The following is a 23,032-nucleotide window of genomic DNA, read 5'->3' on the forward strand; positions in this document are numbered from 1 at the left end:
TCGCTGCTCCTTACTCTGCCCATGATGCTGATGGTCACTCTGACCGAGGGGAGCAAGGCAGAGGGCAAGGTGAAGAGGATATGTGCGCCCACCTGGAGCATGGACGCCTACCGGACCTACCTGACAGTGCTCTTCAGCACCAGCATCATGGCCCCGGGAATCATCATTGGCTTCCTCTACACACGCCTGGCCAGGACCTACCTGGAGTCCCAGAGGAACCCGCCCCACAAGGAGAAGAGCAAGAGGTCCCCCCGGCAGAAGGTCCTCATCATGATTTTCAGCATCGTGCTGGTCTTCTGGGCCTGCTTCCTGCCGTTTTGGATCTGGCAGCTGGTGCGACTGTACAGCAGCTCCCTGCAGCTCACCACCCAAACCCAAAAGTGCATTAACTACCTGGTGACCTGCCTGACCTACAGCAACAGCTGCATCAACCCCTTCCTCTACACCCTGCTCACCAAAAACTACCGGGAGTACCTGCGCAACAGGCACCGCAACTTCTACAGGTTCACATCCTCCTTTCGCAAGAGGGGCTCCAACCTGCAGTGCTCCTGGGGACGGTCCATGTCCTCCAGCAACCAGTACGACTACAGCTCGGAAGCCCTAGGCATGGCCACACTGAAGGACAAGTGAGGAAGAGGAGATGCTCCGGAGACACCAGGACCAGCAGAGCGTCTGGCCAAGGTAGGGCTTTTGGACCCCTTAGCCCTGAAGGGCCCTAAAAACTCATTTCTGGTGGTCGCTCTAGTTAGGGGCAAGAAGTTGCGTGAATCCAAGTACTGTGAGATGCATCTGAATTTCCGTCTGGCTTAGGGCTGTCAGGGAAGTCCTGCCAGGAGCCAGCAGCCATTCAGGACAAATCCTGCAGGGATTTGGGTGCAGAAGATGAAGTAGAGATACTTTTGTTCAGTTCTGCCACAGACCCTCCTCACGCTTTGCTGAGTTTTACGCAGCTCCAGCTCTGCACCGTTTCTCCTGCGTGGTTTCTCAGTGCTGTCTTCAGGCTACAGCTGGGTCAGACCTGCCCAAGTCTGAAATTGTCCTGCTGTTCCTTAACGCAGCCGCCAGCCCTGGGTTCACCCTATGTGTTACCCCTGGCTGTTTCTAGAGGGTGCAGAGACCTCTAAGCCCCTTTTCCTATTTCCTGTTACATTTTAGTGCACTACAGCTTCATCAAGCCTAAAGTCTCTATTTTAAAATTCATTACAGCAGCCCTTCAAACTCCAAGCATTCAAAAACCACAAGGTAAGCTGTCAGAAACCACAGGATTATCTAAAAGAGTGGGTAATTTTTTTAAGGTTTCTGCCTAAGGCGATTTGAATTTGCCTCTCATTTTTCTTTAACTTTGGTCCCTTTCTCGGCAGTCAACAGGGCTTGAAAAACCAAAAATTTACCTTGGAAAGAAAGAAAAATGTCTTATAATACTGTCACTCAAAGACCTGAGGCTGTAAGGAAAACGACTGTATCTTACACCATGGGAGTCACCCTAAGAAGGACAAATTTATTCATGACATTTCATCAGAAGCATTCTGCCTCAGTGCATTCTGCTCATTTGCTCCCCACTTAGCGTCTCCCAGTAAACCCTCACCACAGATACTAGCGATGCCTGTAAGCACCTGAACAATTGTAAACCTCCGTTTTATACAATAAATGCTGATTTAAAAGTGGACCATCCTCAGGTTTCCCCTCGCACGGTCTTTTCACCCAGCACAGGGGGTTGTATTTGCCAGGGGAGAGGCTGCTGTTCCCAGCTCTCTGTTCTCTGCTGTCCTCTGAAGTATGCAGGGATGAGGTTGGGTTCAATATTCCTCTGTCCTGTCCTGGGACAGGCTCTGGGGATAAGTGAAGCATGGCACAAGTTGCATAAACTGTTGTCAGCAGCTAGTGATGCCCAGGGGCTTCTGGAGCAGCAGGCAGTGGCTTCAGGAACAGTCGTTTCCACTCTCTCATGGCATACCCCGACCCCGGCCCATCCCTTTGAGGGGAGTCCCGCGCCAGCCCTGCGGCGTTAATGGGTTCCTGTGTCCTTGGGTGACCCTCTCATGTCACACACCAAATTGGAGACACAAAGTACCGATACCCCAGCAAAGGGCTGGGAGCAGAGAACACGGCGCAGCCGCACGCGGGGTTTAGGCACTCAGACAAACTGCAGAAAAATAACCCCTTCAGGGCGCGTGTTGGGCGAAGAGCAGGGAGGCACGTTCCCGTGCTGGGAGCCGGGCGTTCTCCTCACAGATGCCGTTGTGGGGGTGCTTGTCAGGGAGAGGGCAGTAACTCACCTGAGGGTTCCTTGTATTGCTTTTAACCACAGGGCTGGCTTCGAAGCCCTGGTGACCACCGTGTCGTGTTGCGGTGGTGGGCAGCCTGCCAAGCCGGGCGGCGTCGATAGACCTGAGGGTGCCAGTTCCTTCTGAAACAGGGCCACTAACACACGGTGCACGTTGGGAGCTGGCGGGGACAGCGGGCTCTGAGAGCTTTTAGGAACAACTTTTCAGGAACATTTCATTTTGTAATGATGAATTCTGAAGCCATTGTTACTTTACTTCCCATTTCCGAGGGTGGAAGTCACTCCCCGGTAACAACAGACTGAACTCCAAAGGGCACGTGGGAAGGCTGGAGGACGTGTGTCATCTGCGAGGTGCGCTGGGCTGTCCTGCCCTCGGGGAGTGTAATGGTGTGGCCAGACAGGCAGCCTGGCAGAGCCAGCCTGGCTGCATCCCTTCTAGGTGTTGCACCAGCCATTTGTCCACCCCTGAGGAAAAAATATTTCCTTATGGCTACAGAAAGAAACACCCACCCAGGATTTGGATCCTGACCTGACATAGTGCTGATGGGTCTCGATTTCCATTGCTTGGCCTGAGGAGAAGGTCCTTGGAAGGCCACTTACCCACCACATTCCTAGAGCAGTCTAGGATGGACAGTGACAACATGGGAAATAGTTGCAAGGGTTAGTGTCGATCTGTTCACAGGCACGTGAGGGGAAGGAGTGATGGGGTTGCTGCACAGGTCTCAACAAGAGTATCAGGGCATATACTTCCTGCTTTTTAAAATCACATGAAAACATCTAAAGCCAAACGGTCTAAACCCACAGTTATTAATAAGATGGGAAAGCTGAAAAGGATCAGTGCCTAGGAAAACAGGGGTGAAAATGCAGAGCAGATGAGATCAACACTCGTAACCCAATGTGGGGCTAAGCAAAGAGAAGGGTTTGGTTTGGGGTACGCTTCTCGAGATGCCCCGTCAGTACCCAGAAGGGATTCTGCTGCTCAGCTCAGCATCACGAACGGTGCGTAGGGCACGAGCTTTCTGTGCCACGTCATGAGGACATTCAACGTCGAAGGCTTGTTGGAGGCGCATCCAGAGTAAATGCATAATACTGGATATTTGTCACTCATGGCATTTTTCAACCAGTGAGTGTGCACTTCAGCCTGCTCCCATCCCGGCACTGCTCCTCACCCCCGTAGGGCTCTGACAAACCCATTCGAGGTCACTCTAGCAGGAGAACCCTTACATTTGATGACACCCAGAAAGCCTGTCCCTGATGCCCAGGAGATCCTGTTTAACGTGCTGAACTGACCGGCTGTCAGCAGATGCTGCCGCGCATGATGAGTGACGGCTCTTCAGCAGCGCAGGGAGGGTGACACGGAGCAGACCTTCCTTCACAAACACAGCTCCTTAGGAGCCTCTCGTACTCCCAGTGTAAAAGATGAATTACATGAACAACATCCCTCGTACTGTCCCATCAGACCAGCTACGTTGCCAAAGTCGGAAGGTTTGAAGAGCAGATGTTTTAACTGAGATCCTCTTGTCTATAACTGAACGCTGCTGGCTGTGCCCACGGTTTGGAAATGAGGAGACAGGCTTTGTGTATCTGCCCTTAACGACAAAACCAAATTAATCTGGTTGGTGGCTTGGGAAGGGGGTTGCTGCTGCCTGTCTGTGTCACGGTCCTGTGCGGGGCTGACACAAGGGTAGCTTTGCCGGCGGCTGACCTGGAGTGTTCTGGGCGGGTGTTGCTCTGCGGTTGGTAGGATCTCGGTGTTTATAAGCACATCTCCCTGCAACCAGTGCAGGCCACGCAAAACTGCCGGAAAGCAGCTCGTGAGGGACAGGTATTACCTGAAGGATGAGTTAGGGCTCCCAAAATAATGAGATGAAAACCGCACCTTTTCTCCACAACCACAGAGGCTCTGAAAGTGTATGAAAATTGAGAGACAAATGACCAGAACCTGGATGATGGGACTTCGCACACTCTGCGTGTCCTGTGGTAAATCTGCAGCATCTCGGGCCAGGGCTGAAGTAACTACGGGCTGTAACTGAGCAAAATGTGGCCAGTTCCTTGAAAACAATTTGACTTTGACTATTCTCCTACATTCCGAGAAGGCAAGTTATGTGTACCCTGGGATCACTTGCCATACCCAAATCATTGTAATCCTGTGGTCCTTAATGTGGGGGTTTATTAGAAACGAAATTGTGCTGCAGATTTAGTGACTCAGTTCATCAGCAGGATGGGAAATGGTGAGTTTAGGAAAGGCAACAGCATTTTTCCGGTTGAGCCAAATGTTGTTTCTGCACCGCTTTACAAGAAAGCAAGTAGTTTAATCACCTGAAAATCTTTTCCAGCACCCCTTAGAGTTTAAGGGTTTTATGACAACCAAGCAACCAAAGGACCGACCCGTATTGTGAAAGAAGCAGTTTCACCCCGAGTGCTCTCCTCTGCCTTCTAAGGTAGAACCTGCTGCAGCTGCCGCAATTTTTCCGTTTTCCCTTGAAAAGAGAAAAAGCCAGAACTTGTGGGACAAGACACAGGAGAATCCACCTGAACTTGATGGAATTTTTGCTGATTTTACCTTCAGTCACACATCTGTGATCACCTCTCTCCTCACTTCTTAAAACCGAATTTGCACTGAATGCTCAATGCCCCACACAACAGTGTCACCACGAGCGTGAGCAGATCGCCAGTGTTCCCAGGCCGATGTCAGCAGTCGGGTTTGGTGCTCAGCGGGTGACTGAATACCAGGGAGGCCACAGAGGGGGGTTTGTGAGCCCCTCGCACCTCGCACAGTACGAAACGCACGACTTGCTGCCCCACTGCGTTAGCCGAGGAGGGCAGGGAGGGTGACTAAGTTCATCATCTGTTCCCCACCAGCACGATGAGGAGAGAACGTGCATGAACCTTGTGTCAGAGCCCAGCCCTCAAGCTGTGGAGCGGGTAAGGCAGCACCCGAGAAATCCCGAAGGAAGCCCCCGAGGGTCTGATGTTTCCAATGGGAAGTTCGGCCGGTTCGGGGATGCTGAGCGCGGCTCCTCCCGCCGTATTTCTGAGTCCCTCTGGAGGCAGCAGCAATCTTCCAGCCTGAGGGCTCGGGAAGAAAATTGGCTTTTTATTTGAGGCTTTAGAACGTAGCGGTTGCAGGGAGTCAGGGCACAGCCTGCCTATATAATAGCATTTAATTTCTGTAAAGCGCAGCGTTCTGACGGGGAGCAGTCCGCTGCAGAGAGGAGGCTGCTCCCAAGTGCTGACGTCCCCCTCCCACATTTCTTCCGTGCCGAACCCAAACTCGCTTTATTCCTGTCATTTTGCACAGCATCCTCACTGCCAGCCCCACAGGAACACCCAGCACTGGTGACTAACTGCAGTTTGGCCCAGCGGGGAGTGTTTTGCCTTACAATATTGGTTGCTGCTGTTAGTTTCAAGTTTCTCCGGGGAGTAGGGGAGACTATAGCTGGAGTTACTAGCTGTGGCTTATAGGAAATGCATTGCTTTGTCTCCCAAAGAGCAGCTGCAGCTTCACAGGATGTAAGTACCCTTGAAAGTTATTGTTATTATCGTTACACAAGCTTTGCTGCCCTTGTTTGGGAACGTGTCTAAAACACAGCAGAGAGGAAGGACGTGTGAGTTGGTAGCAAAGTATCGGGGGCTGGGATGGCTTGGGATGATGAGTTTTGTGAAAGCAGACGGAGGAGCTGGCTGCCAGCTCGCTCCGCCAGACCTCTAGGAGGCAACAAACTTCTGTCAGACACCCAGCAGTGAAAGAAGTTATTGAGGTGTATTAAAACCCTAAATGGGACATATATTGACTTTTTTTTCAATTACAAATAGTAGTGCTCAGGAATCCAGCTTGCTGCCCACACCGAGTTTCTAGTGTGGTGTGTATCACCTTTGGAGGAGACTAACGTCACCTTAGCAGGTTTCCAGAGTCAGAACTGAGCTTTGTGATCTGTGGTTCCAACTAGAGCCATCTTGTCCCCAAAGAAAATGTTCCCAAGGGGATTTACCAAAGCAAAATTGCGGCAACATTTTCCCTTTTTTCCCCACCCAAGAAAGGGAGGATTAAGACAAAAGGGAGGAATGAATCCTGAAGAATTCTTAAGGCTCTACTTTTCTGGTTGTCTCCATTTATAATTTAGAGGAAACGTTCTATAAACACTAGGAGTGCTTCTGCAGTCAGAAACAAGGTGGAGTTAAGAAGCATTCGTTGACTTTATTAGAGAAGGTCGAAGAACCGACCCAAACTCCTCCATAAAGATACCAGGAGAGAAAGCAGTAAATAAGTTTGTGCAGAACCAAACCATCCAGCAATATTAGCAGAGGATAAAATTCTAAAACCAAAGCGGTGCTAATGCTGGAGAAGCAAAATCTGCTGAGTTTGTCTCGCTGCGATGTCGTTAGCCTTCCCTTGTGCGTTCCCGTTAGGATCTCGAATTCAGCTCCTGAATTCTTAACTAAAACCAAACATGATTTCATCCAAACAAAGCAAGGGAGATTCCTGAAGCTAAATGTGGTGTGTCCATAAACACAGCCTTTTGGAGACACCGCTTCGTCTGTGCGCTGCTGCAGACCTCACCAGGGACATCCATCAAATTCACAACAGTTCTGCGCCTGTTATTTTTTTTTAAATATCAGCTTGGCTGTTGAGAACCGCAAGTCTGGCTCTTGCAAGAAACCTCCCAGGGAAAGCCGCTACATAGCAATTACTTCTCAGGCTACATTGAATTTACCTTTCAAAAATCTGGAAGGATGGAGAAGGTAAATTAACATAATGTACCAATGCTCAGAGGGGAGAGACAGCAGCGCTCCTGAAGGCACACGTAGAGAGAGGCCACCTAAACCTTCAGGGGCGTGCGGGTCCACCAGACAGGCTGTGCTCAGCAGCAGGCAGCACTGGCTCCTGTGCCAGGCTCCTGCAGCATCCTCCCTTTGGGGAGCACGGGCTGACGGCGAGCACCACTACTCAAAATCCCAGTGACCCCACAGATTCTCGTCCACTTTCTGCTTTTTCTTTGTAACTGATTTTTTTGCCTTTCATTTAACGCTGCAGAAGGCACTGTCTTACAGGAACGGTGCTGTTATAAAATCAGCTGGAGCCCTAGTTACCCCTAGCCTCCACATTTTGAAAGCCGCTTTCTGCCCCCTGCAGTGTTCAGAATGAGGAGCGGGAGCAGGACTCCACGGGGCGCTGGCTGCACCTGCCTGCGCCGTGCCTCGTGTGTTATCTGATCCCGCTCAAGTGTGTCTATTTATCTTCCTTCACATCATCTGCTGGTGGGGACTCGCAGGTTGTTCATCCCAAAAGCACTAGTGGTGTTGATAAGTCACCCAGGCAGGCCTAGGCCAAGAGAGCTGATAAAATCCAGAAGAGATTTCCCGGGACTTTGGTGTTGGAGATGCCTACCAAGGCAGCTCTCACCATCGGAGCTGAAGAGCGATGACCTGAGCTGGGGGCAGGTCAGAAGTCCTGGCTTCTCATAGAAACTCACCACTGACTTGCACTGTGACCTCAGGGAAGTCACTTGTTCTTGTGCTGCTGGTCATTAACTGCCTAGAAAACAGTGACGCTGTCTCCATCGTCTGCACAAGTGGTTTAGGAGGGCACGGATGTGTGTGAAATGTTTTGAGATCCTTGGCTGTGAGGTGCTACGTACGGAAGGGGAGAGCTCTTCTTGTAGGGCTAACAGGGTTTGGGTAGCTATTCGTGGTCGAGCAGAGGAAATCCTTGTGCACCAGAAGACCTTCTCTGGTTTTGATTAGCAGCAGCCGGCCAGCGCAGGTGATCCTGTAGCCCACAGCAATGGCAGCCGTGCCCAACCAGCTTCACTGGAACGTGCCTGAGACGAGTCTCTGGTAAAAGCATCATCAATTCAGGGCATCAACATCCTCCCTAAAGTCCCTCCTCAGGTGAGAAACAAGAGCAGGAGAAATGGTAGGGAAGCAAAATCGTTCTTCTTTACCTTCTGGGAGCCTCTTCTTCCCCATGTTACGGGTTGGGAGCCCTGGGGTCAGTGGAGGTAAAGGCAGGGCATCCCTCCCGGGCGGAGCCCGAGCCCCAGCCCGCTCTAAGGGCAGGATCTCGGTGCAGAAGAGGCTGAATAGAGAGAATTATCCCAACGCTCGTCATCGATTGCTAAACACAGCAGAGCTTCTCTGTCATTTTGTTGTTGGCATCTTTTTAGAATGATTAAATCTGTCGAGGAACCTCCGCCTGCCTAAGGCACAGCGCGAGTAATTCCCATCAACAGAAGCAGAGGAAATGGCAACCAAGCAACTTTGCTTGGCTGTTTTCATTTGTTTGTTTGTTTTAATACAAAGGCGAGTTTATTGTGGCAAACATCAAACTTCAAAGTGCTGCCTCTGTCTTTGCAGCAGCTTCTTTTAGGCAGGATGAGTCAGTGAAGCTCTACAGCCTGCAGTGCCTGGTATTAGGGGAAAAGCTCCTTGCAGATCTGGCTTAAATGGGACCACGGTGGAGGGGCAGGGACAGAGCTGGAGCATCGCCTGGGCTTTTATCTACACCCGTGTAAGTGAATATTTTCTCTACCAGGCATTGTGTGCCATGGGTGTTCAGTATCCATGTTATTCAGAAGAAAAATCCTGTAAGAATTTTTGTGTTTGATCCAATAAAAGACAAAACTCCCTTCAAATCTCTTACTTCATGGTCTCAGGAAACTGTTTGTGCCCCCCGCCCCGACCCTAGTCCTCGTGCTCACAGCCCCAGAGGGGCCCCATGGAAGCAGGATGAGAGGGGCTTTGGGCGCTGGGAAAGGGCTTTGACAGCTCCCCTGCCTGCAGAATGCAGAAGTGACATAGTCGGTGTGTCACACTGAATTACTCATTCATCTCAGTGAGACCACCGAGAAGATGCTTTAGGCTGAGAGGAGGCTTGGGAAGGCAAAACTACACCGGCTCCGTGCTGCCTCCAGTAACAAGCCTTTACACCTGGTGTGGAAGCAAAACGGGGAAGAGATGGGCACCCCGAGAGGGCTCCGGAGGAGAGCAGCTGCCAGAGACTTGCGGTTTCTTGAAATCTCACCTCCTGTTGGATCTCGAGCTGTGCAGAAGCAGCATCTGATCTGGCAGCCACGTGCCCCATTCGAGATGCAGCCAAGTCCCAGCTTGACCTCCTTGCAAATCCTCCTCTTTTCTCTCCGTTTCCCTGGTGCCGGAGCTTCCAAACTCTGCTGTGAGCACCAAGCCCTCACAGCGCAGGGTGAGCAGTGACAGGCAGCACAGGGCAGCGGGAGAGGAAAAAAGCATCAGAGCAGCATCTTCACAGGCGTCTTTGTCTGCTGTCACGCTCCCCGGTGAATGTTTGTATCCGGGAGCGCTGTCTGAGGGGGGTGTTTCAGACTCAGCCTGCGGAGGGTCTGTGTGGAACTGCAGGCTTCCACCCCAGCACCAGCCTAACGCCTGTGCGTTCCCATCGCTCTCCGTAGACGGAATCTCCTGCCCACAGTGAAGAGCTTTTATGGAAAAATCATGGATCTAACGGGACTGTTTACAATATTTGTTCAGTAGAACAAATGTGGGGTTTTAGCATGTTGCTGCCTTTGGTGTTCTGTTTAATCTTACGCTTTTTTTTCCGTCCCTGCATGCTCTGTCCTTTCTTTGTGCTACGTTTCCTTCCCAACAACAAGCTGCAGCCTCTCCCAGGGACTCTGCGTCCACCCCCGCTTTGCTCCACAGCTAGAAAACACCACCCGTCAGACTGTAACAGCCCTGTGAGAGGCTCGAGGCTTTGGGGGAATTTCATACCTCTCGAATTCCAAAACCGTTGTTTCCGGTTACCCTCAGAGAAGGAGAAATCTCCTGGTTTCCACAGCCTCCTCAGAAAGCAGGGCATGTTGCTGCAAGCACAATTGCTGTGAGCAAACCCTTCAACTACATTAGAGAGGTTACAGCTGCCTAAGTAGAAGAATAATTTGGCAAACGTTTCCTTTACTGTTGCTCCAGTTTAAACCTCCTCTGTCCGCTCATTTGGGCTGGTACATCTTTGGGTTTGCAGTTTTAAAGGATTGAGCCATTTTAGTTCGTAGGTTTGTTTTGGTGGTGGGGTTTTTTTTCCCAGTCAAGCCAAAAATAATTATTCTTGTCCTGGTCAGATTCAGCATCCAGCCCAAGGCAGCTAAACCAATACAGCTGATGGCCGTGAAAAGAAGTGCTCATGGACCGACATCTTCCAATTGGCTTGAAAACTAACGGGGGAAAAGCTCCAGTGCACTCGGGCTTGTTCTTGTTTAAACAACGCTCAGAGCAGTAAATGGCTGAATTCACCATCCAGCCTCCTTTACCCTGCTGCAACTAAAAATATCTGAGACTCGTGTTCTCAGATGACTTAGGCTTTACCTTCTGTTTCCTCCTGCCTGGACAGGGAGTAAGGCTGTAGCTTCCCTCTCTAGAGAGGCACGTTAGCCCTCCGGGAGGCTCTCTAAAGCCTTGTGAGGCAGAATAACCATCAGGAACCTTTATATTTCTGCCAGAGCACAGACAAAGACATTATCCTGCAGCTCTGATCCACACTAATCGTTTTTATGACGGATCCGCAGTCAGGAAGGACTATACAATCAAAGACTCGGCGTAAGGGAGCAGTTTTCCCTTGTGTCGCCTCTGAACCTGGGGTTTTTTCCTGCTCGGTTTTCAGTTATTTGACTCACACTTCATGGACGCTGTTTCCCAGCACATTAACAGCTGGTGGTTTTGAAGGCTGCTGTTGGCGAGGACGGTGCCTGGAATGGATGGTAATTACATGCTGAGCTCATCGTAATTGTTCAGATATTGAATAATTTGGAAAGGCAAGCGAGGGAATATTTGGTTAATTAAGAGCTCATTTAATCATTGCTAAATTTAGCCTTCCACAACAGTGCTCACTTTCCCTGGGCTGGAAAACCTTTGCTTACCCAACTGCTGGGGGGAAGCAGCAACACTTTCTAGTCTTCGACTTCAGTCATGAAGACGGCACTTGCTGTTCGCCGTGGGACGTGGCATGGCTTTGGCCAGACAGTCACCGAGCCGACCCTCTTACCTGTCTTGCCAGGGAAGTGGTGTTTGATCAAAGTTGTTCCTTAACTGAAGTTTTCCTAATTTTTCTTCCTGAAACATCTTGATTTATTTAAAGTAAGGCTTTATGCAAAACATCTCTGCAAATAGTTCAGCAAGTTCCAGAGGAGCTTTATATTACCCAAAAAAAAAAATCAAATCTGTTTTAATCATTCATCTTGCCTTTGTGCTTTCCGGTCCTTCCTGCTGGGTGTCTCTCCAGTTTCTCACTGATCCCATTCCCTTAAGTTTTCTGCTGCTGGATTTTGGAGGTACTGTGCTGGGAAGAGGGCAACAGCAGTGCTGTCAGGGCTTTTCTCCCCTGTCAAAGCATCTTCTGTGGCACAGCAGGGCAGCATGAATTTTCTGCCTCTCCTGTCAGCCTCCTTCCCAAGAAGCTACAAAAGTCAACAACTGGAGTCCCATCAGCAAAGGATGGCTGGAGAAGCGCTGCAAACTGATCTCGAGTCTCAATACTAAGTGAAATGTCTCTAAGAAACTGTTTCAGTCTCCTCTCGTGAAGGGATCCCAGACTCTGCTGAAGTGCTTGGGCCTTCAGTTGGTTTTACCTTTCCCCGTCACCTGTACCCGTGCGACACCACTCCCCATCCAGTGCCATCGGGGCTGCTAGACCTTGCTGTTACCTGGATTTAGCATTTGCTCCTTCCAGCATCTCTTCAGCAGAAGGAAGAGACTTCCTGCTGCTGACGTTTCCAAGATGTTCCCATCACCGGAAACGTCTTGCCGAGTCCCTCAAAAGAACTCAAATATTAACTCCCATTCCCCCACAGAGCCTTTCCTGCTGCCACCACCTTCTTATAGAGTCTTCAGACCTGGCAGATGTGTCGTCCCCGTCCCAGCTGCTGACTGCATTTTGCATTTGGCAGCCAGGGGACACCACCCAGCCCCCGCCGTACCCTGAAGCTCCTCCTGGGGAGGTCTCTACAGCCCACGTCGAAGGGCCAAGGGACGCAAGGGTTTTCTTGGCATCCTATGGGAGCGTGGCAGTCAGAATTCTTGCAAGCGACAGTTTTACTGCCTCTTCCCACCATAAACGGGGTGAATTGATGGAGTCCTGGCCCCCGGGATAAACACCGTCTCCTCTGTTTAGAGTAAGTGTCTGCTGGAAGGAGGAACGTGCAGCTGAGCTGACAGACACCCTTGCTGCTGGGGAGCTACACGGGGGTGCGGGAGGTGGCTGCAGGCTGGTGACACTGCCCCAGCAGAAACCTCCCCCTGCTGTCAGACAGGAACAGGAACAGCGTGTCAGGAGGGTTAAGACAAAGTCTGCACTTAACTCGGGTACCATAGTAACAGTCTTAAACTTACTCTGCAGAAGTAAAGAGGACTAGCAATCTTCACCTGAGCCATGTGCGAAAATTCCGGCCAAGGGCTGGTGTAAGCCTGTGCCAAAGTGCAGAGGTTGGCTTTTAGCGGCAGCACAGCGATGCTGCAAAATGCGTTACCGTATTTCAGATGAGTTTCAGCTGTTTGGGAACGGTAAACCCTCCTGTGGTCAGGGAGCGTTCTTGCTGTTATCTCTGAAGATAATTTAGATTTACAATCAGGCAAGTACTTTAGAAGGAGACTGAGGGTAGCTAAGCTCATCGAGTCCAGCATTCTTCCCACACCTGCCTTCTTCCCCAGAGGACAGCTAAATCAGAGACAGAGTTTACTTGCTGCACTGATACAAGCCTGAACTACAGGCACGCTGCATGAAGAAAGCCGCCTCAGCGACACACGCGCCGTCCTCACCCTTCAGGGCCTTGAGCACAACTGGAAAATACTTGTCTCCTACGTGACAGTCTGGCACAGCGGACTCCTCAGAACGCGTTCTGCAAGCATGCCCTCACGTACTGGACGGGTTAGCGATGCAGACGACGGTATTTACTTGAAGTTAATTGATCCACTTACTCATTCGCTGTTTCATTCATTAGAAACAAGGCTTCAAGGCTCAGAGCTTTCTGTTGGGGTTGGGTTTTTTTCAGTTCTGTGACGTGGTCTAATAAGAGAATATTGCTGCTCCTTCTGCCCCTCGCCGTGATTGTAACTTTACCAAACGAGCCTTTGGGGTGTGTGTACACACCGTTCTGGGACCAGAACACCTCCCGCTCGCTCCAGGCTGTCGGGTGAACGGGCAGCTGCTGTCGGGCACCTTCGCTTCTGCCTTGCTCAGGATCCTGCGAAGCACAAAGCTGGCCCGACCAGAGCAGCGAAGATCTGATTCAGACCTGGACATCCCGAAAGTACCTCCCTGTAGAATTCAGCTGTGGAAAGGCTTTGGATTTCTGCCCTTCTGTGCATGCTTTGTGGATGAAGTATTTAACTGCAGGAGGATGATTAAGAAGAGACAAGTTTATTGGCCTGCTAAGATAAAACTCCTGGCTACAGAGTCGAGAGGTGTTTAACTTGTGTGGAAAGTGGTAGTTCCTGCAGCAGGCTGGAATTCACTGACTCACAAGCCATCTGAAGGTGCTCAAAGTATTTAGAAAACAAAGTCAAGGGGTCTCAAGTTCCAGTTGTTGAGACACCAAGGAACAGGTTGCAAATCCCCTACATCGAGTAAAGATTTACAACATGAGAAAAACTGTCCTTGTGATTCCAAAAAACCACAATTTTTTCAAATCTTTTTTTCCCAAGGGGAAATTTCAGTAGACTTCTGTATATTTATGAATTCAGTCTTAATTTCTTCTTGGATTGTTTTATTTCAAGTCTAAATTCTGCCTAGTGCTCAAACAGGTAGGATAGAGCGATGCTGCTCCTGGAGGACACTGTCACCTCCAACAGGCCCAGCCGACACACAAGGTACTTACAGAGGAAAGCTTGATCCATCAGTTGTAACGGGACTTCTTTTAGCACAGTCAACAGTCACGATCAGTTCAAAGAAAGGATGGACGGGATGAACAGTTTAAGTAAAGGGTATCAAGGAAGAGACCCCATTGAAAGTTTTATGAAGGGTTTTAACAGCAAGAGCTGTAAATGCCTGTAAAGGAAGAAAAACAAGAGAGCCTCTGGAAAAAATAAATGCTGAAGAATGAACAAAAAAATCTAAAAATTGAGCACTTGACAGTTCCTCTACCATTAGAAATTCTGAAAGATTTTAGGCTAAAAGCTCTAGTGAGCCAGTCCATGAATAACGCACGGACTGAGCTTACGTGCCCTGTTCAATACACGCTCCAGGTGAAAGCTGAAGTCTGCTGGGACAGCACTGAGAGATGAAATATGTGATGTGAGAGCAGATCATGGACAGAATCCCAGAAAGATGTGCAGTTTGGAAGCAGGACAGTTACTTCCCTTGGACAGTTACTTCCCTTGGACAGTCCATCCTGAAAAGCTCCAGTACAACCACTACCACTAACAGGGAAAATAGGGAGTGCCCGCAGAGCTGCTTTAGGGATAAAGCGAGGATCATTGAAAGAGCCTGACTGGCAGGTTTCAGCAAACGGGAAACCCAGCTTCCCGCTTCCTAGGAAGGTTCACAGAAACACAACTAAGGCAGCGTACGCAACAGTTCTGCCGGGCATTTTACAAGGAGCAGCGGACACTCACCGCTTCGCGCTGGCTCTCTTGGACTGCAGCACCGAGTGAGGCTGCGGTGCCTGAGGCGTGCCAGAGCCATCTGTGGTGTGAAAGGAAATAACTCTCCTGCTGCTCTTGGAATCTTTGGTTGGATTTCCACACAAGAGAGTCAAGGAGAGGCAGGAGCAGGGATTTCTTTTTTCTTGGGCAAAGAAAGAGGAGAGGGGTTGGTTGTACGGGGGTTGGTTTTTGCTTTTTTTTTTCCTCAGAGCCCTGATCTCCAGCACCATTTCCCGGTTTTATTCCTAGAATTTAGACAAGAATTTAGAAACACTGCACAAAGCTACATGAGTATGTTAGAGATCCAGTTCAGACGTAAACACAGTGTAAGGATATCTGGATGGCCAAGGAACGTGAGGAATTCTGTATTAAAAACAAAGCCATCTTTATTTACTGGGGAAAGGGAAGCTATGAAGGAGAAACAACCCCGTGTGTTCAAGAGCACTTGTCTGCAGAGCTTGGCATCCGATTTAGGCGAGTGTAACCGAACAAATCCTGTCCTGGGCATAATCGGAGCTCTACAAAACTGAGTGCTGCGTTTCCCAGGAGCAACAGGCAGGCTGAACCCGAGAGAGGAGAGACAGCAGCTGAAGTATTTCAAATTCAGAACCATCTGTCAAGAACTGATAAGAGAGATTCTTAATAGAAAGTTATTCAGGGTACTTAAGTGAATAAAATACATTAAGCCAAGTTTATTTCTAACGATGAGTGAATTCTGCAGGTTCCACGCTGCCCCGGGAACTCAGCCTTCCTGCAGTTACTGCGTTCCTGCTGGAGGCTACATTCACAGCCCTTTAGATTGCACTGTGCTTCCTCATTTGCTATTTAATTTCTTCATAAATCTAAATATTGCTTTTAGTAATCCAGATACTGAAGCTGCAGATAGAATTTGTGGAGAAACGCGTGCGCTGTACCTGCTAGAGAATTCATCTTCGAAAGAAGTATGAGACTTCACTATGCTGTACGTTTTATATGAACCAGGATTTTTCTATATGACAGCTTTGCTCATCACTTGAGCACATTACTGAAACTTAAAAATTCCAAAAGACAAATACACGCTTACATTTTTTTCTGAATGACAGTCAGCTGATAGCGTGAGAGGCACCGTGTTCAGGAGGTGTCACACGGGATCTCCAAAGACGAAAACCTCAGAGGAGAGTAGCTGAGACTTCCCCCACGTCCAACACGATCTTGCTGAGCAGTATTTTATAGCGGGCCGCTCTCATTTTCATTGCCATTTTCATTTAGTGCTACTCAAAGCCTCCTTGACAGAAGTAACCAACAGTCATTTCGATAAGAGGCAAAGCCACTGATGTGACAGTGTTGCACAGCGGCGATAGGACTTACGGTGAAGGTAAGAATCTTTGTGCATAGGACCTCAACCTGGAGAAAGCCAACCCGAATCCAGACAGGTCCACTCATACATCGATTCCAGGGCTATCAGGAGGTGGAATGGAAGAGGACCTACATTTAAATCCCAGAGTAACAGCAGCAATAAGCTTTATGCCAGTAAAGCAGCTGCTGGTGATCCTGGTCTGCCACCACACAGACCTACAACTTGGGTATAATGCAAATGTCTTGGAATTAACAGACTTTGAGACAACTATTTAGACTCAGAACCCAACTTATTTATTATTTCCTCACATCCAGCCATTTATAACAATTCTCCATTGTTAGGATGGACAAAGAATCCTTTTTTGGGTTGGAGAACAAAGAAGTAAAATTACAGAGAACTAAACTTGCTGGTGTGCCAAATGAGACCACTCACAATCAAACGAATCCAAGTGTCCTGTCATCATTCCTCTTCATACTGATCTTCAGTGTAATCCCCCCGATACTAATTATTTCCATAAAAGAATAAATTAAAACAAAAGGGAAAACCGTATGCATAAAATGAAAATTTAAAAAAAACCCCGAAGCTCATTTCCTTTCAAAGTGTTTCACAGAAATTATACAGACTATTAATAAAACAAATCAAAGTGTTTGCTTCAGAATGTGATTTAAAAAAAACAATTAGGTTTCCCTACCATTTACTTACCACTGCACAGACCTACAAAAATCTTTGCTTGTAATAAGCGAGGGAGTTGGCAAGATTACACATGCATTTGTTACTTCATCTGTACTGCAATATAACATCCCTTCTTGTCTGAAGTCCTTGCAATTTATTACTCAAGGAAGACCACAGATTAATGGTCCTAGTTAATGGAGGAAAAAAAAAAATCTTTACAATAGACTGAAAAAGAGAAGTCCAAAAAAAAGCTGTTGAGAAACTTTCTGAAACAGATAAAACAGTGTTTTGGACAAGATAAAACACAGTATTTCACAACACAAGAATAAAAAACTGAAGATTCCTTCAGTTTGGTCTTAAGATAACATTTGGGCCCAACAAATAGATGTTTTCAAAGTGTTTTGCAATCAAGTTCCAGCTTGAGATCGTATCAGTTTAAAGTGTCGGCGGACACCAGCTTCCCCCCCATACCAGAGTCCCCTGGACAGGGTGGTTTGTTCTCCAGCCTCCCAGGCAGCAAGCCAGGGTGTAGAGGACTGAGTCTGAAGAGGCCAGAGCTGGCTTATGGAAAACCAAAACAAAAAACTACTTTATTTTTTTCCCTGGCTGTTCCCCTCCCTGGGAATTCCGTAATGCTGAATGCTCAGAGGAATCCAGAGGACTGTCTGATCACCTCTGCCCAGCTCTCCTTTTTGATAGTTCCTTAATGTACAGGGTGACGCGGCCGAGCCATCTCCACAGAGCTCTTCGCCCCAACACTGGCTTCCAGCCAGGAGAGACTCATTTTCACCAAGACCCAAAGACAACGAGGTGAGTTGGGAACACTGCATCCCAATCAAAGGCATCTAATGCCGCGGCGTCCCCTACACAGAGCATCTGTCACCCAAAGGCAACCAAAAGGCCAACCAGAGAACTGTGTTTCTGACTTTGTATTACCCAGTCCCTGTTTGTAGTAGAAAGTATCTGTAGTAATTCAATAAAAAAAAAATTTCAAGTAAGTCCCAGTAGTCAGCCCACAGGCGAACTGCCCCGTAATGCCCATGCTAAGGAGAACGCGTTCCTCTCCACAGAAGATATGTTCAAAAATTAACATCTTGCTGTATTAACTTAGGTCAAACTTTCTATGTCACCTTAGTAACTGAAGGGACTAAACAAACAACTAACAGCAGCATGGGGAGTCATATCAAGACATGGTCCAAAAGATTGTTTGTATCTTTTAAACTGAGGAATTTTAAAAAGATAATTAAAAAAAAAGGAGCGCGCAGTCCCGAACTGGTACCCTATCCCTTTAGAACATGAAGACAAACCATTTTCAGAATACACCAAATTGAAGAAGGTCTTTAAGGCACCGTTTGCAACACCTACGGAACAGGACATGTGAAAAGAGAGTGTATTACAATCAGTTAATACAGCTGGAAATCCTAACTGAACGTGATCTTACAAGAGATGTTATCTCCTTTTTCCTCTCCTCTTGCAGGGCTTCTCCCATTTCATTTGTCCTCATGTTCCATCCCCAGAGGAATTACGTCAAGACTGGATCCCCAATGCTGTAGTCTGGGTTGCACGTGAAGGAGATGGTGATGGCATAGCGAGTGCCCCAGTGAACCTTCTCCACCCGATGAAGGTTCTCTGAGCCGGAGGTGAAAAAGGAAACCCGGCCTGTACAGACAAAGAATTTAATCAGTGACTGGGAGTTTGCCACTCCGCTACCAGCTCTCTACACACACAGTTTTGCTGTTGTCTCAGTCCAGCTTTCCCTGGCTACCCGAGAGCCCGTAGGTCATCACAGAGACAAACTGTTATGAGCTTATGCTGCACTCTGTCAGCTTTATGTGCTGTTTAAAACATACATTAATCCCTTGTGCTACAAAGCTGGAGACATAACTCAACTGTATCTCATAGTTTATAAAAGGCAGGAGGAAGCCAAAACCCTCTGAAGTTCTTAGTGGCTTCAATTAAAGAAAAAAAAAAAAAAAAAAAAAAAAAAAAAAAAAAAAAAAAAAAAAAAAACCAAACCCCCCCCCCCCCCAACTCTAGAGACTGTCAGCAAAATATATTGATTTCCTCCCTGCTCCCCTTCTAGTCTGAGCTCTAATTTGAGACCAAAGAAGGAGGAAGTACTACAAAGGTGGCAAAAAGTCTTCAGCGAGAAAATGCTCAGCAGGTTTAGAAGCAGCTGTGGCAGCTTCTCAGCAGCGTACCAAGTATTTGCTAGAGCTGTTTGTGCCCAGCCTGCTCGCTCCCTGTTCAGCCAGGTTAGAACGTTATGCATCATTAGCCACAGACAAATTAATCTGCCTTTGGAAGAGCCACTCCATCAATGTACTGGCTTGGAAATTGTTTTAGAGACGCAAGTGCTTACAGCTGTGCTTCACCCTGCCCAAACTTTGACCACTGCCCTGCCCTGGGGTTCTCCACATGGCGTCGAGGTGAAATGCAGTTACTCCGATATGGCAGCAGAGGTATATTAGCATCCCGCTTACGGACCAGCAGAGTGGAGCCCTCTGCACTTTTGCATTATTAAACTCCTCCAAGAACATAAAAGTTTGATGTTTAGCAAGTAACTCAGAACTGACACAACTCTGTAGGACTGCTCAAGTTCTCAGAGAAAGCTGGGAATAATCTTATGTACGGCTGTTTGATCCCAGTAGCACATGTTTTCCTGCTTGGGTTTTCCAACGCGCCCCCCACCCCTGTTCAGATTAAAGTTTGTTAAAAAGCTTATCATAGGGAACTCACTGACCATCCAACTCTGCCTGGGACTCATTTGCAATCAGGCAAAATGAAACACTTGGATTTCTCCATAAAATTTGCATAACAAGATACACAGTCTCCACTGCAGAAATGGGCACCAGTCACGCAGCTGGTTTGCTCTTCTAAAAGCGATCCAGAAGATTGATCCAGAAGTTACTCTCCTGGCACGTTTCTGAGCAGCACACATGGGAGATCTGAACAGAACTAGGCTGGCCTCCTGGAGCTCAGTCTACCCAGTTACCTCCAAAGTTTGAGGAGCCTGTGTGTCCCTTGCACGTTCAGTTGCAGTTCACATTTGATCTTTCGTGATTCACAGTGTTTCAGAGCTGCCAAGCAGAAGTCGTATCACACTCTCCTCCACCTGCGTCTGCCCATCATGAACGGGTAAAGCTATCTCTATCTATCTACAGACAGAGGAGACGCACTGGTACGCACAGCTCACACCTGGGTGTGCTGCTGTTTCTGGATGAAAGACTAAGTGAAGGCGATGCACTCCCGTCCTGCGAGTGCTGCGGGGAACAGCGCTGCCCTCAAGGGTTTCATACAAAGCCTGTGTCATGGGGTTTTAATCTTATTTTAACATCATTCAAGTACTTTATTATCAGTCCCTCACCTACTCACCCAAAGCTCTGCCTTAAACTGATTTTCAAGCTTTTTTGTTTGATCTCTTATTAGAGGTACTAGTAATAGAGTTAGACAAGTTTCAGTGTATTGTTTAAGCCAGTTAAACTGGATTTTTTGGCTATACAGAATGTCTTTTAATTTCTTGAATAAATATGTGTCCATATATATATATACACACAGTATCTTCTAGCTCCTTGTGCATCTGGTCCCATCTCTGTCGTCGGGGGTCTGAGTCACTGAACAAGCCTACAGTCAGTTAAAATAAATTAAAGCCACACCATTACCAGGTAGGATGACTTCTGGGACTTTCAAACTCAGCAAAACTGGACCCTTCACATTCTTGCTTCAATATGTATAAGGAAACCTCTTCAAAAATTAAATCACTACAAGAAAGCAAGCAGACCAAGCAAGTTCCTTAAGGAAGTGTGGACCTACTCCTAGGTTATAACCCGTCCTTGTTCTAGCTAATTTTTTTTTAATCAATTGTGAGTTAAGATTAAGCCCCAAACTGAGGTTCTGAACTATGAACTGTATTAGCAAGTTAGTAGGATCATATGCAGAATGGGTCCGGTTTTAGCTGTGAGGCTGCATTCAGAGTGTTTAAAGTGCACTGAGAGTGCTGCATGCTGCCACGACCAAGGTAGCTGTGACAGCTGTTCTCACTGTGAACAGAGAGGAAGACACGTGTAGGGCAGCGCCAGTGAGCTCTCCAGACGAGGAAATAGCGACAGAGTGAATGCTGAGCTTCGCGGAAGACTAGGGTTGTACTAGAAAAGGTGAACAATGGCTACGCAACTATTCATTGCGGCTAAAAGCATGTACATACACTGTCCTGATGAAACATTACGTGACAAAAGCTCAGGAGAAAGTGTGTAAAATTCTCATCCCATTTCCTTTCTCCTTCTCTTTCATTATTTAACAATGGCCTCAAATCAGTCTTTTCTTTTCTTCCTCCCTCCTCTGACCTGCCTGCACAGATTTCTTTCCAACATGCTTTTCAGCTCCACTAAAGACACCTTGGCTACTACCTCCTGGCACGTCACTGCAGTTTGCTTTATGAACACTTACTGCTAAAAGTGTGAGCTGTTTTGAGATCGTGAGCTACTCAGTACAATTTTATAGTATATTATTTAACCAAAAAATGGAATGTTTAATCCCGGGTCCTTAAGGGATGAACTTCGAGGAAGAAACAGCAATGGGATCATCTCTCATTTTGAGGTCCATGCTTCTAACCTTTCAGAAAGGGGCCAGTCTCTGAGCTGCTTTCTGACAGACAAACATTAGAATGGAGGTGTCCTGAGGTTAGAAGTGATGCTGAGGGTAAAACAAAGGATTTGGGTTTTTCACTGAGATAAATCTATAGTCTTAAAAGCATTTCGCACTGATTGAGAACACGTGACTCATTTTCCCCAGTCACTGCAATATGCCAAGAACTCCACCACTTCTTTAGTTTCATGACTCTTTGACCTCAACCTCAGGGAAGTTCTAGATGCATAAACCACAAGAACTATGGGCTGCTCTCTCACATCTACTGTCCATCTTCTCCTCACAGCCACTTCCCATTCCACGAGCAGTGAGCCTGGCAGAGCACACCACAGCAGGCAGCGCAGCGCACCAGAGCAGTCTGTGCTTTCAACACCTGGACATACAGCCCCAGTATTAGACAAAAATGCTCATGTTTGGTAGACACTTTATCAATGATCCTTCTTATTTTCTGCCCACAATCACTTAAAACTTCATAGCTGTTCCCAACTGCCTTCAAGATTTCCATCAGGCCGCCTAGTACCAGGGGAGCAAGCTGTACTCCAGCATAGTTCCCGTGGAAGAGTGCAACAATGGACTGGAGGAAGTTCTTCCCTCAAATGTACCTGTTCTCACCTTTCTTAGAGGAGCAAAAAGCTGGAAAGATTTGTGGCAACCTCAAGACCTGCAGGAGCCTGGTTCTAAATTACCAGCTTGCCTGCATACCTGCACAGGAACAGAAGTCATCAATCCTTGCCTATCTCTGTTTGACAGTACCTGGATTTACAGCTTGTTCTCTCTTCCTTGACGTGTTTTCTCTACTTTCCAGCATTAAGTGCTAGAAAGTGTGTTTCAAGATGGAGTTTGCTCCAATAAAAGCTTAGCTGATGAGCTTCTGTTCCTTGCAGATTGCGGGAAGTGTTACTGTGACGGAGTTGCTCCCCGTTCTAGCTCACAGATACACCCCCAGCTCTGCCTCTGCACTGAGCCAAGAGTTTCATCCACAGGTGGAGCTGCTTCCCAGCCCCTTCTTTCCATGGCCCTTAAGCATCCACATAAGTTTTAAAAACTTAAGAGCAAGCAAAGGATAAATTGTATTGGGGATGAAAGAACCGCTGTCATGGAACACTCAGGTGCAGACTCATTTGAACACGCCACGCTCTCACAGTGACCCAGGACAAGGAACTGCTAACAAGCACCGGGGCATCCATCAAAACTGAGCCTGGTCTTCAGTGTCACGGACACAACTCAAGCTCTTAAATGCTGTCAGGCTGAGAAAAGCTGGTGATGTGAAACCCAGGAAAGGTCTTGCTCCTCTTACAGGAGGCAAGACCTTAATCTTATTAGATGTAACCTCTCATTCTCCTGATCTTTTGAGAATCAATTTTTGGTGCTGATCCATAGAACTCTATTTATGAAGACATACGAGTGCCAGTCACAAGCTCCACGGCTATGAATTTTATCTGATGGTAGTTTAGATGAAGCAACACTTATTTTCAGGAACGATACCTAAG

The 23,032-nt window shown here is 47.8% G+C and overlaps 1 protein-coding gene across 1 annotated transcript in view; it reads left to right on the forward strand.

Annotated features, from left to right (window-relative positions):
* The window catches only part of LOC104497230 (urotensin-2 receptor-like), a gene marked incomplete at its 5' end in the record, with an annotated part of 19,099 nt that extends 407 nt beyond the window's left edge, over positions 1–18,692 (forward strand). The window contains 2 exons of the mRNA XM_010140458.1: positions 1–681; positions 18,376–18,692. The exon at positions 1–681 is cut by the window's left edge and continues 19 nt beyond it. Of these exons, the coding sequence (XP_010138760.1) occupies positions 1–630 (630 nt within the window). The remainder of the gene's footprint in view (positions 682–18,375) is intronic.
* Between the last annotated feature and the right edge of the window lie 4,340 nt (positions 18,693–23,032).

The sequence above is a fragment of the Buceros rhinoceros genome, unplaced genomic scaffold (assembly GCF_000710305.1).
Source record: "Buceros rhinoceros silvestris isolate BGI_N320 unplaced genomic scaffold, ASM71030v1 scaffold43037, whole genome shotgun sequence".
Taxonomy (NCBI): Eukaryota; Metazoa; Chordata; class Aves; order Bucerotiformes; family Bucerotidae; genus Buceros; species Buceros rhinoceros.